We start from the raw sequence: 18,565 nt of genomic DNA on the forward strand, positions 1-18,565 counted from the left end.
GACACCTTCGTGTGACGGTGTGACAGAGCATAAATTAGGCTTGATAGGCTGCGGCTGCGAGTGCACAAACAGGCTCTACAGCCATGATCATAAGCGCTCCCTCCGTTCTTACGACAGCGACAGGAGGTGTGGTTTTGAGGACAACTGTTTGGTTGTCCTCAAAAAAAGGTTCAAAATTCCCCTCAGCCAACACTCCTGTAATTCAATATAAAAACTTGTGCAAAGACAATTACTGCCAGGGGAGGAGTTTGGGAGCCGATGGGATGTCTCCTCAGTTCCTCACTGCTGTTGTAATTAAATCAACTTCAGGCTAATATAGGGCTTCTGTTTCATTGGGAGAGGTGTGTATTTGTGTGTGCGACTGTGCGTGCGTGTGTAATTGTATTACTTGTGAGGGGCCAAATGTCCCCACAAGCATTGTAGAATTTGTATAGTTTGTAAGTGTGTGTAGTATGTGTGTACCTTCTGGTGTGAGTGTGTGTGAAACAAACCCCCGAAGAGTGAGGTAGAGCCATCTACTCTCTGTCTTTCTGCTGTGGCTGATTGGCACAATGTCCCCCTGAGATGTTACTTCTCTGATGTAGCTTCTCTGATGTAGCTTCTCTTGATAAAGATGAACAATACACTGTTTGCTCTTGACTGTTTTATTTGTTATGCTATAGTATGTGTTTGCATTTATTATGCAGATTGATGACCTTGACCAACGTTCTTATCCGTATATAAAAACATATCTGGGATTTGTTGGTGTGTGTATTGCAGCGTACGGACACAATACAACTCAACTTGTAAAGAAGCATTTGCTGAATTAACTAAACTTCCTTGTCCGACTTTTATTTTATTTTTATTTTAATCATTCATTATGCAACACATGGCACCTTGTCCTTGTGTGTAAATCTACTACTTGTCTATCAACTCCAAATTCCAAGCAACCTTGGCTGGATCTTGTCCCTTTTAGTTGCCTTTTTGTAACCTTTACTCACTGTTCAGTTTGACAACTGACTTATACAGTATATATTGATGGTTATGTTAAAACTTTGAGCTCATAGTTGGCGATGATGGTAATGATTTAGGCATGAACAGCCTAACTCTGATTTTGATTCTAACTTACACTTTGTGATACTATGGTGTTACTCAGCGAAAGTATTTGATTAATTTGTTCAAATAAATTGTTTTCGGAGAGTGATACTATTATACGGTATATATTGACAGTATAGTATAGTAAGAATAAAGTCATCTTAAGGCATCTCTGGAAGCACTGATCACAATATCATCTATTTTTCGTACACATACTGGCCACCTCTCAGCTTTCCTTTTTTTTTGTCTAAATAAAGAAATCAATTGTAAGCGGAGTGAACTGCCCGCTTTTTCTTTTTTTTCATGGTAATATTAAATAATGCATAGGATAGAGAGACAGAGAAATGCAAGAGAGTGAGGCTTAACATGCATGAGGTCATGGCCTGATTTTAACCCCACTAAGTCACTTTTAGGTTAAATCATATGCGGTTGAGCCCATAGGACTCACTAGTCTCCTTTGTTGTTTTAAGCACTTAAGAAAAAAAATTGCTCACAACGTGCTCAAAATGCATTGTGAGCTTATAGAATTGTGACCTGTAGATTGTCATTTTCAGTTACGGTAATATTTGGTTTAGAGGGGAAAAAGGAGCATACCAAATATAGAGCCCTGGGGGACCCCAGTCAACTAATTAGGATTTAAGTGGTTAATACACCTAGATAGTCTGTGATAAAACATTAACACACATCTTATTATATGCTATTTACATTGTGGTAAATAATCTATGCTTAGGTCAAAACCCAACCTCAGGCTTCTAAAGGGCACAGTGGTGGTGGTGGTGGCATTGCATTAAGGCAGTGCAGGCTGTAACTATAAGTTAGCACTAACGAAAGATAGAGTATAGCAATATGCAGCATCCCTCTCCTCTCCACTGCACACACATGCGCGCATGCACGTGCACATATACACACAGTCACACACACACACGCGCGCACACACACACAAATTGTAGCCCCTTCCCCACTCTCACACGCATTACAACCACCACCACCCTCTGGCACTGTCATAGTGCACAGTATTTGTGTGGAACCTGCCTGATACCAGCTGACAACAGTACAGCGCTGCTGGTCATGCCGATCGCCGTGACAACCTGCTCCTTCTGGAGGCATGCGGTCACATAGAACTTACATTGGATGGTCCATTCTCTCATTTAAAAAAATATGGAATACATTTTGGTAAATGGTGCACGTATGCACACACACACACACACACACACACACACACACACACACAACTTAAAATTACACCTAGTCCATATAGTAGGTGCATGAGCAATTTGTTCTCCATGACAGAAATGTACGAAATCATACTCGTGCTATAATCCTGAGTAGAGATACTCAGGATTATTGACCCGCTGGCAGAGACAACACATCCCTGCGCAATTAAGCGTGAAAGGTTTTGACCCACAGCATAATGTTACGAGTGGTAATTACGTTGTAAATTACATTGAAGAGTGGTTACAGATGTAAAGTCCCAACCCCAATAGTATAATATTTTGATTGGTCATATGAAAGCCTTCATCAGCGGTAACTATAAGGTAGACAACAACTGTCCCAGATTGATCAGCCTGACTATTAATATTCTGTTCATGTACTTTGATTGCTTTTTACTGATTGGCAACAGAAAGTGAAACCATTCTTTTCTGTGAAAATATTGTGGTTGGTGAGGAGTTTACATCAGTGTAACTAAGATAAATCTGTGGTGCAGCCAAACAAAGACACATCTTGTCTGTCTGGAATTATCTCACATTCTCTCTTACAAATACAGAACACCAATAAGGAACAAAATGTTTTGCAATATTCAACATGAAACGCTTGGTTAGGGACAGTTGCTTTGCAGCCATTGTGTTTTGTCTGGATGGAACATTAGCCACTTAGTAGGAGCCGCTGTACGAAGGGATGGGACAAGACTCAGCATGGGGTTGATTCCTCCACTGTCATACGTGTTTATGTGTGTGTGTGTGTGTGTGTGTGTGTGTGTGTGTGTGCGCGTGTTTACGAGGGAGTCAGAGAGAGAGAGAGAGAGAGAGACGGTCTCTGTTATTCAGTAAACATCAGCAGATCACACTGTTAATGTAATAAATGCATGCAGGGGGTGTAGACCCCTGCATGGAGGGGGCGTAGACCCCTTTCTGTCTCTTGATGGTGACTCTGACCTTTGACCCTTTCAACTCCAATTTAATTATGGCTTTGGGCCAGCTTACTTCCCCTTCAAGTATCAGGGAAATCCACACAGCCACACTAAAGTTTGACCTTGACATTGATTGTGACCTTGGCCTTTTTGACCCAAAAGTTAATCATCTGTTTAAGGCACCTTACTGATCATTCCCGCCATGGAGATGCCTTCCCCTTGGGTTATTTCGTTAAACGCGCACGCCGCACCCGTTGCACACACACCAACATTGATATAGGACTACTAACAAAGCATGTGGTGGCAGTTCAGACCTCCCATTGTGATGGGTGGAAGAATCAAAATACATGTATTGTCACATCACAGGTTTACAGGAGTAAAGAAGTGGGTGAAATTAGTCTTTGTGCAAGCTCCATTATTGTTGTTATTTTCAGAAGAAAATAGAAGGGGGGGGGGGAGATTAAAGGGAACGGTAAAAAAAATCCACACATAAGGAAGTCCAAGGCCAGCCTGGTGATATAGACATGTGGGCAGGTCAACAGTCTGATGGTTGCCGGGTGAAAGTTGTTCATAAACCTGGTGGCTTGCCGTTGGTACTACGGTATAGGCCTCTTTGCCTGGCCCCGTATGAACTGTTTGTGGATAGGGTGGTGGTGGTGGTGGCTGTCCTTGAAGATGCGCTGAGCTTTGACTTCACACCTCTTCTCGTACAGTGCCTGCAGTGAGGGGAAACTCACCTGCCATTATGCGCTCGGCCGACCATCCGGTTTATCCTTTCGCGGGCACTGCATTTTCCATACCAGGCAGTAACACAGAATGACAGAATGCTTTCAATGGAGCTGTTGTAGTGTATCCTGAGGATGTGGGGCCTACTCTGAACAGTATAGTTGCTGCTGAGACCTTTTCCTCCATGTGTCGCACTTGAGCGAAGTTGAACTCGCTGACCCTTTCCACTGCAGCTCCATCAATGAAGATGGGTGCGAGCTCTCTCCTCTGCCTCCTGAAGTCCACGATCAGCTCCTTGGTCTGAGCATTCGGTAACTACAAAAATGTTCCCCTCCCCATTTTAGTGGATGAGACCGAAAATCTTAAAACGTAATAATAATAATGTACATAATTTATTAAGACACACTACAATGAATTATGAGATTATAATATAGGACAGGTAATTAAATGTGCTGTTCCACAGAAAACACAACCTTTTTACTTTTGAAAACCTTTTAACTTTCTAATTTCTGTGCTGGTTGGTGTACGTCAGAGTTCTGGTAGAACAACTACACAAGCTTCAACAAAGACTGTATTGTTCCCATGTGTAAGAACTGATCATTCTCAGTTAAGGAGGGCAAACGTTTGCCCACATATCTAAAACTAGAGACGGATGGCAATGTGTTTAACAGAGGACTCAAATTATGGTTGAAATCAAATTAACTGTGCTCACACATATAGTTTCTGACTGGGGAGTGTGTTTATACACACACACACACACACACACACACACACACACACACGCACACGCACACGCACACGCACACACGCACACACACAGACTTGACTAGTGTCCCTTTAACAAAAAACGCAAGCATTTAAATCCATTTGCTTGAGATGGGTCATAAAATGTGGTATGTTAAGCAAATTGTCATCTTGTCACACAGTGCATGGTAGTCGTTCAAACCAGTGAAACCACAGGGTATTGAGGCCATTCAGGACTGTGCATGTCCCCTCTGCTTAAGACTGATGGCTACAAAGGCTGTCATTCCTTCTCCCAGAGGCACATCTTCATGTTCACCTCATACAGTATTATGATACAGTACTATTACTGTAGGTTTCTTGGTCTGCAGTAGTCGCCAGTGTTGATGGCCTCTCGTAGCAAGACTTGTGAATCCATAACTGCTTCCAATTAGTAGGTTGGTGCTTTGCATGGTTTCAGTGTGTCGTCAGTGTGTAAACTTGTGTGTGTTGTTGGGGGACTGTGAAAAAATGTGCTTTGGACAAAGGTGCTATATAAAATGCAGTCCAGTATGCAGTATTGCAGAAAACTCTGGCTGACAATATGGTTAAATTATTTTTAGCCCAAATTCAGTGTCTCTTATGAATGTGAAATTGGATATAGACAACATTTAATACAAAAGGTAGATTTATACACTGAACTAGATCTGTCATTTTCTCCTTAGACCTGAAAATAAAACTAAAAGCTGTTTACCTCTAGCTAAACGTTTCGGTCGAGGCAGAGGCAGTAATCTTTTGATTACTGGTATACAAATATTAGTGTGACATATACAGTATTCATTGTTCTTGAGTACTAAGCAATGGTCATAACAATAACAGAAGATAACTAGAGTGCCCCTCGGGGCACAGGTCTCCACCTTTTCAGGTTGTGGCCTCCTGGTGGTTCTATAATAGGCCAATGTGAAAAGGGTGCATTTTCTTCTTACGCCTTGGATGGCAATTGCTTTGAGGCATTTTGTTCCAAAAATGTGTTTTGCAAAAATACACCTGTTGGTGGCGCTATAGCAGGCCAATGTGAAAAGGGTGGGATATATTCCTCAGCCTAGTAGGAAAGTCTGTCAAGGATTTCACGTAAATTGCACACTGCGTTTTTGATTTGAGGCATTTTGTTCCAAAAATGTGTTTTGCTAAAATCTACCTGTTGGTGGCGCTATAACAGGCCAATGTGAAAAGGGTGGGATATATTCCTCAGCCTAGTAGGAAAGTCTGTGAAAGATTTCACGTAAATTGCATGCTGCGTTCATGATTTGAGGCTTTTTGTTCAAAACGGGCCAATCCTGCAAACTTTTGAAAGCTGGAATATGAAATATCGGACAGATTCGGCTTGAACACATGACTATAGAGATAGTGTGTAAAGATTTGCGGGATTTGGACAGAATCTGGGGGAGTAATATCATTCTTTTTTTTCCAAAAGTCGGCTTCCTGGTGGCACTATAATCGTTGGCAAACAGGGAGTGTGTGTGCAACATTTGGCATCGACCGGGTTAACGGTGCCGGAGATTAGCTGGTAACAGACGGACGGACGGATGGACGGACGGACGGACGGACGGACGGACGGACGGACGGACACACGGACGGAGTGAAAAACATACTCTCTCCCCATGCCTTCGGCCTGTTGGAGACAATTATTGGTCACAGATAAAGTATACATAGAGCTTTGGCTTTGACTTGATTTATGACTTTTCCAGACAGATAGAAATTACATTTTATATTGACGTGTGCCAAATGCATGTGTGGATTGCTCTGGTGTCAATTTTTAGAACTGTCACTTTCTATTAGAAGTGTCGGATGTTGCCAGTTTATTTTTATTTTATTGGAGAACACAGGTGTACAGCACTGTCTTGAATGAACAAGAAGTGACTGCAGGCCATTTCAGACGGAGAGCGAGTGACGCAGGCGTTCTCGCCTGGAGTAGCGTAGCGTGAAAAACCACAGTCCAGCACTAGTCGCCCATGGGCATGTGCACAAAAACGAGCACGCGGGAGACAATTTCACCGGACTGTGCTCGCTTGTGTCAATGCCCCTCAACTTCTCTGTGCGTCCAAAATAAACACACGCCTCTCATTGAAAATTACCAAAGCGCGTCAGTCGCTCCCTGTCTGAAATGGCCTTTATGCTTGGTTGCCCTGACTTCTCCTAGGGCGATATACAACAGACGCACGCACGCATGCACGCTTTACAGCCATATAAAGACATACAGTCCAAAGGCGCATACACACACACACACACACACACACACACACACACACACACACACACACACACACACACACACACACACACACACACACACACACACACACACACACACACACACACACACACACGTTACTATCCATGTAGGTATGTCAAAAGCTAAATTTCAGTAGACAGATGCTCGCAAATATCAAATTATGTTTGTGTTTTGAGAAGTTGTCCAAAAATGCCATTATGTGGAATGCTGATTGTGGAAAGATATACCAGTGAAAGATTATATCAAAAGGTTGTTGGACTCAAAAAGAGTTTCACACTTCACAGAACCTTGGTCTAAGCTTCTTTGTGAAAGGGTTCAGACAGAGTAGTTTGTATTATTTCAATCTAAGGGACGATTTAGATAATGCCATTCCTCACAAAACCTCTTAAGAGGAGTGAATGAGAGTGAAAAGGAAGTAGGCAGCCCAGATCTAGCACATCTTAAGGTAATGAACCATTCAATGACCCTGTGAAACTAAAGGACTCTAGAAATGGCTATATGCTGCAATTTCCTTGCATGTCAACTTAGCGTGAGAAAGATGTAATTGCTGTAAACTCCTCACTTATATTGTCTATCTGCTATTATGCTGCTGAAGCTATGATTGTGTATGGTGAATGCATAATCCCACATACAATGAGGAGCTCATCTGCTCATTTCTATTCTATAATTTGAATTACAGGGATATATTGATATTATTTGGGTCAGTCTTCATGCCTGTCTCCTCATTGACAGAACACATTTTGCTGAGTGTGCAGCACATTCCCATTTGGACTTGGTCACTTGGCTGAGAGAGACAGAAAAAGGTGGAGAGGTGTCTAGGAAACACATGCAAGGAACAAACAAAAATGTCAACAAGAAGAGGGGATCAGGTTGTGCCACTGTACCGGTATGAGTCTCATCACAAAGTATTAAGTCATCACACATTCACTTCTAAGCGGTATTCATTCATCTACGATGCATGCTTGAGATTCTGGTGCATGTGGAACAGCTAAAACAGTGGAGGAAGTAATTTTAATTAAGACATCCTTTTACAGCTAATCAAAAGAGCTGAGCATGCAATCAGTGCAGGGGCTCGTAAGCTCAAATTAGCTGAGTTAGTATATCAAAAATCTGAATATCCTCAGCCCTTGATTTGAGGCAACCACTGTGTGGGGCTTCGCACACACCTATGCAACAAATGTTCTGTCCGTGTGCGATGTCTGATTGCTGTTTGATTTCTGCTCCAATTCATTTTCAATGGGAGTCCCATGGTTTGACCAAACATTTTTGTTTGATGAGGGGGGAGCAATCAGCAATCAAACACAAATGTTTGATCAAACCATGTGACTCCCATTGGAAAAGCATTGTGGTGGCCCACACAGTTAAATTGATTGGGGGGGGGGGGGATAACATTTGAATCAAAGAAAGGTACACCATGAATTTTGATTTACTTATTTGCTGATCCACACTTTAATTATTGTGAAATCTTTGTCGATTAACTGTTTAGCCCTAGTAGAGATGCAGGATAAATACACAAAGGTTGATTCTTGCAGTGCTACCATTATAAATAGCACTAATACAGGATGGATGCAGAATAAAAGTGTGAAGCTCTGCTGGACATCGGCTGCGAAAGTGACTGTCACTCTATTATTTATCTGGAGCTGTGGAATCAAGGCTGGGTTTTAGTCTGCCGCTCCCCTGATGGGTCTGCTCGCTGTGTAATGATGAAGGTCAGAGTTTGTCTGAGCGGATGAGATGGGAGAGGCAGTAGCCATCACTGTGTCTGTCATGCTTAGCATTTCCTCCGTGCACGGTCTGCTTGGCAGTAATACACTGCTTTGTTCAAAGCTTTATTAGGATCAGATCCAGTTTCCACGCTTTCATTTTTTTGGGGGGATATGCACTTTGCTGTCATTCTTCCTCTACTGTATGCTATAGGCAGAGGTAGGGGAAGGACACGAGATGTGAGCGTACCCTACAGATTTAGGCCTCGCGCTACAACATATGAACCAAGGCACACCAGATTGGAATGGTTCAGACTGATTGTGTAGCTGGAAACTCAAAGAAAGCCATGATCTCAAGGAGCCAAAAAGCTTTGAAAGGCTGCTTGAGCTCTAGAAAGAGAATGCTCCTAGACACTGACTGCTTTAACAGAAGCAGTATAAACCCTATGCTATTTGACACTTTGGTTGTTGCAGCCATAAATGAGAAAACGGCAGCTAGCATAGATAATAGTACAGTGAAGTAACTTAAGTACACTAGTATTTTGTACAAATACAGGCGGGCAATGGATACAATGCTAGAACTTGGACAGAGAAAGTGTGCAGTGCAGCATTGACAGGAAGGGGAATCTACTGCTTGCAAATAATCTTTTTATTTTATATTATGCATTCACATTAGGAATTAGGAATGAGGCAGTACCCTTTCTACGGAAACTCAAATATGTGTCTACCTCTCCGCCTTTCTCTGTCTCTCTCCATCTCTAACATTCAGAGAAGTGCAGCACAGCAGTATGCAGTATACTGTATACTGCACAAATCCAAAGGGCATATGCTTCTAGGGTTCTGAATCGTTTGGTACACAATTTGATTCGATTTAGATTCTTGAAGGTCTATGACCGAACACATGCTCACACAGACATTGCTCTGAAAATGTATTAACTATTACCTGGCAGTGCTGATCTTAGATGACTGATGTCAATACCAGTTATTTTGCAAATAATGTATAGGCTAACATTAACTTAATTCAATTAAATTGATAATTATATAGTAGACTGCCCCTCCAGCCTATATATCAGGTCATTGGGTAAAACATAAATTGACGCAACGTCAACATAGTTATTTTTGTCACTGAAGAAGAGAGTTTTAAATATCGCAACAACACATGTGACTCTTGCCCACAGTGCCATGCTGACGCATACAGGGAGGGGAGGAGTGCGAGCAAAAGAGTTCAAGAGACTACACATAAACGTCACTCCAAATAATTGCTTTCGATGAGTACAGAGTCAGAGTTCTTCCTATTTCTCCTGCTTGCCCAGTAGTAGACACTAGTGATGTGCCGCTGCGCGGGCCGGCCCGTTGCCAGCCGGTACATTCTCTCCCTCTCCTATTCTGTCTCTCTCCCTCTCTCCTGCTGTTCTGTCTCTCTCCTCCTGAAATCATCTAGCTTGTTCAATGTGTTGCTTATACTTATTTGAAGTATGCACAGCTGCCAATGATATCCTCATTAGTCAAATATCCTAATATCCTGACCCTGCACTGCACGTCAACTTTATTTGAATGTCCCATGTAATGTTGTAAGGAGAGGACACTCACTGACACTGTAGTCATCATTCAATGTTCTCTCATGTACACAATTATAAAAGACAAATAATATGAATTGTTTATCCTAAAAACAAATGGGGCTGAATGTGGCATGCTATGGTTTTGTTCACTCCTGTCTCCTCTCTCTCTCTCGCCCGCCTGGTATATGAAATTTAGCGTACATATAGTCCTATATTTATTTGTTTATTTTATTGTTTTGTTGTCTCCTCCATCTGCTGTCAGTAGCCAAGTCCTGGCTAGAAAGATAATGATGCCGACTGTTCTGATGGAGAAGCCTACACTGAGTATATGTATTTGTTTTGAACATAGTTAAACTCAACAGAAAATGATGCGCTGGATCAAAAATCACCAAGGAACGACAAGCGCGGGGCATTTCATTAATAAGCAGCATATTATTTAGCAGGCTACTGTTGACTCTAGCCTACTACAATATGACTTGGAAACAAAGGATTTTAGACCTGCAATGCTTCTGTAAGGGCCCATAGTGTGAGTAGGTCTAACAACAATCGGAACGAAATGCTGCACAGATGTAAATTGATGAGAAAATGGTCCAGTCCCCCCTCCCGTCTCTCTCTCTCCCCTCTCTCTCTCTCTCGAAAGCAATTGAATGGACTGCTGGGTGTTGAAAAGCCGGTCGGTATAGGCTACTTTCTGTTTTTGCGGGTCGCGGGTGTGGATTAATAATATATTGTTTTGCGGGGCGGGATCGTGTGGGTTGGCTCCCGTGGCGGGTCGGGAGGGTTATGACACAGTCACTAGTAGACACAGTTGCGACACTGCTTGTTGTGCAACAGCTGTGGAAGCTGGGAAGGAACGTCATTAGAAGCGAGGTCGTGTGTATGCATTCACCTGGGTGACGGCAGACTACTGGGCGAGCGCTGGCGCCTTGGCATGGGGGGTCAGATCAACATAATGGAATGAATTCTGTACTGGCCATATATAGAGCGTGTCTTGAGTGTACAGGGTTTGATGAGGTCAGCTCAACATATGAAATGTTAGAACAGGTCAGCTTCATGGAGATCTAAGGGTTGCAGCGGGGCCAGTGTCTTGAGTGTACAGGGTTGATGAGGGCCTTAATTTTCAGGCCTTTTGAGAACTCTAGTTTTTGCGGGCTGCCAGGCGCGGCTGCACTAATAACTTTGGGGTGGGCCTATCTAGAGTTTGAATGGACAGGTATCAGTCAAAAGGGAGACATCGAAGAGGAAGGACGGGTGGGGGTGGATCAACATATGGAATGTCAGTACAGGTCAACTCCATATATGGAAATGGAGGTGTGATGTCACAAGGCAGGGCCATACAGTATATGGAGGTGTGACATGACACACGGAAATGCAGGTTTTCATTCATAGTAAATGACCTATGGTCGCAACAATAACCCCCAAAGTCAGTGGAACGAAACCGTGCTGTGTTAGATAAAGAATAGAGACCGCGTCCGACGTCCGTCCTCTTCTTCAAACATGGCGTGCGCACGCGATATATAACAGTTCCTTAAAGGACAACTTTAGTTTTTTCCAACCAAGGTTCATGTTTTAGGTTGTTATTAGAGAAAGTAAAAGGTGAGTGTAATTTTCATTTGCTGCTTTCTTTCGTTTTAGGGATTTTAGCTGTTTTTGACAGGGGGGCGGGGGCATTCGAGCACAGGGCTAAATATGTATTTCTTTACAAAATTGTATAGCCCCTTTAAAGAAATACATATTTAGCCCCATGCTCGAATGCCCTCGCCCCCCTGTCAAAAACAGCTAAAATCCCTAAAACGAAAGAAAGCAGCAAATTAAAAAAAATTAACACTCATCTTTTACTTTCTCAACAACCTAAAACATGAATCTTGGTTGAAAAAAACTAAAGTTGTCCTTTAAATCCCACGAAATTAAAAGTTCCTCCTAACCCTTGCTTCCAACTTTTCTTTGTAGTGGCTGCTTATCTACGTCATTAAACTTTAATAGCGATTCAAATTATCTGGCACCTGGACCTGGCACTCTGTCTGTTTGAGATTCCCTTCCCATGTGTCACTTCCTCTATTAGTAACCTTGGGTGGCGACATCAATCAGTCACTGTCACCTGTCAATCATACAGTGTATGGTATTATCATATGCTTAGTTTAATACATCACAAAATCGTGCTGCGGTGTTGCTATACAATAGCATACAGTTTGTGTTTTGTCTATCTATGTATTGTTGGCAAATCAGAAATTAAATGCAGTCACTGACTGCTTCTCTTTAGACAGCGCATAACAATTTACTGTATCATCAAACTGCCACATGCAACTGGTTCTCCATTAATCACATCACCCTGCAATTAGCCCCCCATTAATCTGGTATTAATTAACCGTGAAATGATACTTCCTAACTTTTTGTAGGTGACACGTTATATTTTTGTCTTTAAGGGTTTGTATACACACATACATACATGTATGCTGTGATATACACAGATGTGTGTGTGTGTGTGTGTGTGTGTGTGTGTGTGTGTGTGTGTGTGTGCGCGCGCGCGCGCGCGCGCGCACGCGCGTGCCACACAGATGTTGCTGTGTTTGTGTAAATATGTATGCATATTTGTGTGCGTGATAGTACATCTTTGTACTCTCATTCATTTGGTTCTATTTTTAAAAGTCTACATGTGTGTGTTAGAGAATGAGTCAGACCACATCACTTCTCAGATGATATCACGCTGTGAGAGGGAGATGACAGATGGTTGGACCTTTGACTTATTTTTTATCTAGGCGCACAGCATGATCTGGGCTAAATCTGTTATGCTTTGATGGAGAGATTTCATGTTGTTGACATGAGCCCTGACATTTATTGTCGGCCGTTATTTATGGTTAGGTGTTCCGATTTGGCTACCTCTATCCGTCGTCTTTTGCCCTTACTATCTTAATATCAGAGTGTTCTACCTGTTGGCTAGAAATGTCAAGGCTTTAAAAATAGGTGTACTGTATTTCACAAAATTCACAACATATGGCTGGGCGATATAACTTCAAATTAAGGATGTCCGATATTATCATCCTCCCGATATTACACATGTTGCACATGAGGTCTGAACTACAATTTGATTTCATTAGATATGCGAAAAATAAGTAGGCTACATTATCAGTATCGGTTGATATTGGAATTGAAAATTAAGAGTTGGACAATAGCGAAAAATCTGCAATAAAGCCAATATCGAACACTTTTCAAACTTTTGAATTTATGAATTATTAATACAAATTCATTAATACAATCTACATGCTTGTGAGTTTGTACTGTAGTTCTTCCACCACCACTTTTCAGTGTTTTTACCTTATTTTGTCAACCACGTTGTCCATGATGGAAAATACGCTTTGTAAATGCTATCATCGGTTCTTTAGTTATGGGCCGTTGAATATAGCTTGTTTTGACCAAAAACGCTATCTGGGAAAATATACACTCCTATAGACAGCTTTGTGTCCCCCTGGCTGGCTGGCTGGCTGGCTGGGTGGCTGGGTCTGTCCCTGGCTTGCTGGGTCTGTCCCTGGCTGGCTGGGTCTGTCCGATATGTTGCCCGGTATGTTGCCTATAGGAATTAACCACAGAGAGGAGAATCACGTATAATTTCGCGATATTGCATAGAATGGAATGTGAAATAAGTGGTTGTCTGCCTTATCGCCCAACGTGCCTGCCCGCAGCCTTGCCTGGCCTCTGGAGAGTGGATCTGTTATAGTGAGGGAGAGAGTTCTTCCTTATACTGATGGCTTCACCTGGGCAGGGCCAGCTGATCGAGTAGGTAACGAGGTATGTATTTATCTTCCAGGACCTGCCCCAGGCTCTGACATCTCCACGTAGCTCTCTGCCTCTCTCTCTCCAGAGGGACACAGCTCACCTGCACTCCCTGTCTTTCTTTTGTGTGTTTATGCTGTGATTGTGATGCAGACAGAGACATCTGTCATCCCACCTTACACCATCACTTACTGTAGAACCTTAAACTTAAAACAAACAGCCATATAGAACAAGCTTCAATCTGTAGGCTATATCAACCAGGAGTGAGCCTATATGGGCATGCATAGAGTGAGAATTGCTCAACTGGGGAGTTATCGAAAGAACTGCTAAAAAACATGTGAAATGGAGGACCATCCACACTGGAGTACGTAGCAAAGGGCTTAAGTCAAGTAAGTCAAGAGGCATGCATTAGAGGAAGTAGTAGTAGAATATAGTGGTTAACGTTTGTAAAAGGTTATGGGATGGGTGAATGTATCTACAGTACAGTATATGGTGGTTGATTTTTTTTTTAAAGAAATAGTAATTATGATGCTTCCAGACATTCTTTGGAATACTCCACAGTCTGAACAATTTAACAGACTGATGGGCTTTTCCCCTGTTCTGCATCTGTGGTGGGAGAGATTAATGGTGTGTTTACTGGTCATTCTAGAAGTGTCCCTTTGTATGCATCCTTTATTACAAGACATTTATTTATTTATTATACTGTAAAACAGAATTAGTACAAATTGTACAACAACTAACTTTAGATGGCTTAAAGGTTAAGAACATTTTGATGCCTCAAGTCTAAATTATTCCACCTGGAAATGGAACTAAAGTGCAGCATTGCGCGTGTGCGTGTGTGTCTCCCTTCATCTACGGATGATGTAGATCAGTGAGATTACGCTTGTGATTACAGGTGAGGCATCGTCATAGTCTGCCTTCATCGATTTACTCTGCATTTATCTTTCTATACGGCAAACATAAGGGCGTGTACACATGCGCGCACACACACACTCACACCGACGCTCGCCACACACATACACGCGCGTGTCCCCCCCCCCCCCACACACACACACACACACACACACACACACACACACACACACACACACACACAAACACACGGAGAAACACCATCCATTTTCCTCCACCAGGAACTGGATCATATTTAGATTACTATGAATTCTGAGTAGGCTGAAAAGAGAAAACCTCCTGGTCAGGAGATTTTCTCTTTGCAGTTGGCTTAATCTGAATTTATATTGGAAGACATGACTGGTGTTTTCAATGCACATCTGCTCATTGGCTCACACATGCCAGTATGGTGTTTTTATCTATACCTCAGGCTCATACACAATACATGACGCCAGTACGTTTTCTTTCTTCTTTTTTTGATCTTCTACATGATGCTAGTATGGTGTTTTTATGTACACTACAGTGGTAGCCTTCATGCTGTTCATCCATTGACCTTACCATCTGATTTATTACTACTCCAACTAGGTCTTTACACCTACCTACCTACTAATTAAAAGTAAAGCGTTTGACAGATTAGCTAGTGTAAATTACATTAGTAAATGGTGGATACGTGTACTGAATCTGATTAGCAGTGGTTACACGGAACAAGGCCCCCTAGCTTTCCCTCAGAAAAACACAGATGTCGTGTTCAGACTTTTACACAGTGTTCTGTTCCATTATTCATTGGTTTGATGTTTGATTCCATCATATTCTAAAAGCCCCACAGGCAGATGGATGGCGTGATGGACTCTTTGATGTATCATTGATAAGATCTTTTTTTTGCTTTCACTAAAACCTGTGATATGAGAGATACTGGGTTCCGCTGGCTAATGCACTTACTGTAGGTACACACCACTTACTGTAGGTACACACCACTGACCTCTAATAAACTTTTACAACATACAGCAGATGGAGACCACTGATCTATAGGCTAACAAATGTAACACAATGTGTACACAACATTGATCTACAGTATAATAAACTCAGGATCGATAATGGTACAGTGAACCCGAACCACTGTCATTGCTGATCAATAATCTTTTAATCAAATGATTTGATTTACAGTATAGGACTTTTTTTTTACGTGACTGCAACGGAGAAATTGTAGTGGGGGGTGTAACATTCGCTTTACAATCTGTGCATTTTCAGCACTTAGTTCCACTCTCAAGCACATTCAGAATCAAATTGTGTAACTCAGCACTGGCAGTTTATATACTAGGATAATATGGGAAATGGGTATGGGTGCAAACTGGGCTCAGGAGCTGCATGTGTTACATGTCATCTCTTTCAACTAATGTGTGCTAATGCTGGGAATAAAATCTGTGTGTCCTGACAGCTCAGGCAGATACAGTAGGCAGATTGCTGTTAGTTCAAATCTGTGTGTCCTGAGTTGACAGCCCAGGCAGATACTGTAGGCAGTTTGCTGTTAGTTCAAGCTCATGAACTGTATCACATGCAAAAATCAAAAATGACAAATGTGTCCGTGGCAAATTTTAGATTTTCTGTTTTACACACCATTATAATATCCAATTATGTATGAAGTCTTTTTTCAGAGGTCCACAAAAAAACATTTCAGGCATTTTATTGACCTCCAAAAGTGTCTTTAGACAGTGCAAATACACTGATTTACTACGACACTATTATGAGTCCACTAGTACTAATGGTTCTCAAACATTTTATTTGCAAGGACCCCTATAACTCTGAGAGTACGGGTCGATTTGGTTCCATTTGTATACTCTCAGAGTTCTATTTGTACACAGACCTGTTATGGTAATTCAGGGCTATATCTCTTTATATTTCTCTGGTAAATCATTTTGTATGTCCATGGAAATATAGGATTTTTACAAAAATGTCCACCACAAGCCAACATGGCGATGACCCCTGATCACGTGTCATCCTGTCTCTCTTCACGGCACTGTCCAGCAAAGCGTAAATGAATACTGCAAATGGAACCCTATAAGCAGCACTAACTAAACCACAGGTGTGTGGGTGTCTTGCAGGGCAGCGAGGAGGGCGACGTGGACAAGAACAAGTGCTGCACGCTGTGTAACATGTCCTTCACCTCGGCGGTCGTGGCTCAATCGCACTACCAGGGCAAAATCCACGCCAAGAGAATAAAGTTGCTGCTTGGGGAACAGCCTGCCATCACAGCCAAAGGTACATTCATTCATTACTATGTATGAGTTCATTGTGGTTCACCCTGTGGTGTTGTAGACTCTCCATGTTCAGCTCAAATGTTTTCTCACTTCTCTCTTGCCCTCTGCTCTGCTTTATCTCTTCTCCTCTACATTCCTATCCTCTTAGGAAGTATAGATTACATGGCTCACTTAAGTACTTAACTTTATATAACAATATTGTCAAGGCATCGAAATACAACGGGGTCCATAATTCATAAAGAATACATATGTTATACATCACCTGGAGTGTTCATTTTACAAAACTAAAACTGGACCATTAAATTTACTAATTTTACTGTGTTGGAAGGGTATTCAGCTGTGTGGTATAGGATACAGAAAGTGGGTGCTTGGTAGGATTAGCCAACAAGAGCACTGACATTGTACCTTTCAGTGTCATATCAACCCCTACCAGGGGCGGTATTGCAGTCGCTGTACCGCACTGTTGTGATGAAAAGAGAGTTGAGCCAGAAGGCAAAGCTCTCTGTCTACCGAGCAATCTTCATTCCTACTCTCACCTATGGTCATGAAGTGTGGGTCATGACCGAAAGAATAAGGTCATGAATACAAGCGGCCGAAATGAGTTTTCTTCAACGGGTGGCCCTTAGAGATAGGGTGAGAAGTTCAGTCACACGAGAGAAACTCGGATTAGAGTTGCTGCTTCTTCGCCTGGAAAGGATCAGCTTAGGTGGTCACTGGTTCGGGCAGCCTCACGGGTGTCTCCCTAGGGAGGTCGTCGAGGCACGTCCCACTGGGAGGGGACCCCGGGGCAGACCAAGGCGCAGTTGGAGGAAACACATCGACTCACTGGCCTGAGCAGGTACTGTAGAGTAATTCTGAGACAGGCAGGCATATACAGGCTGTATATTTAGCAAGCAATTAGCAAGCCACTTAGACTCCCTGGTCAATATTCAGATTTGCTTGTTAAAATACCTTTCAGAAAATGTTCAGCTTTAAAAAATAAAGAAAATGTAACCATGGTATAGCTGGTATCGTCAGGTACAGTACTGTAACCATGGTATAGCTGGTATCGTCAGGTACAGTACTGTAACCATGGTATAGCTGGTATCGTCAGGTACAGTACTGTAACCATGGTATAGCTGGTATCGTCCGGTACAGTACTGTAACCATGGTATAGCTGGTATCGTCAGGTACAGTACTGTAACCATGGTATAGCTGGTATCGTCAGGTACAGTACTGTAACCATGGTATAGCTGGTATCGTCCGGTACAGTACTGTAACCATGGTATAGCTGGTATCGTCAGGTACAGTACTGTAACCATGGTATAGCTGGTATCGTCAGGTACAGTACTGTAACCATGGTATAGCTGGTATCGTCAGGTACAGTACTTCTTGCTTTTGGTTGATTTTTAAATCTCTGTGTTGTTTTCCAGGTCCTCACTGTTCTGCCTGATTCACTGACTTTTTGC

The 18,565-nt window shown here is 42.3% G+C and overlaps 1 protein-coding gene across 1 annotated transcript in view; it reads left to right on the plus strand.

Moving 5' to 3' along the window:
* Nucleotides 1–18,565, plus strand: part of zmat4a (zinc finger, matrin-type 4a) — a 90,540-nt gene that overhangs the window by 34,029 nt on the left and 37,946 nt on the right. Inside the window, exon 4 of the mRNA XM_080766710.1 lies at nucleotides 16,962–17,118. Coding sequence (XP_080622836.1) covers nucleotides 16,962–17,118 — 157 coding nt within the window. The remainder of the gene's footprint in view (nucleotides 1–16,961; nucleotides 17,119–18,565) is intronic.

The sequence above is a fragment of the Protomyctophum bolini genome (genome assembly GCF_963924005.1).
Source record: "Protomyctophum bolini genome assembly, chromosome: 6".
Classification (NCBI taxonomy): Eukaryota; Metazoa; Chordata; class Actinopteri; order Myctophiformes; family Myctophidae; genus Protomyctophum; species Protomyctophum bolini.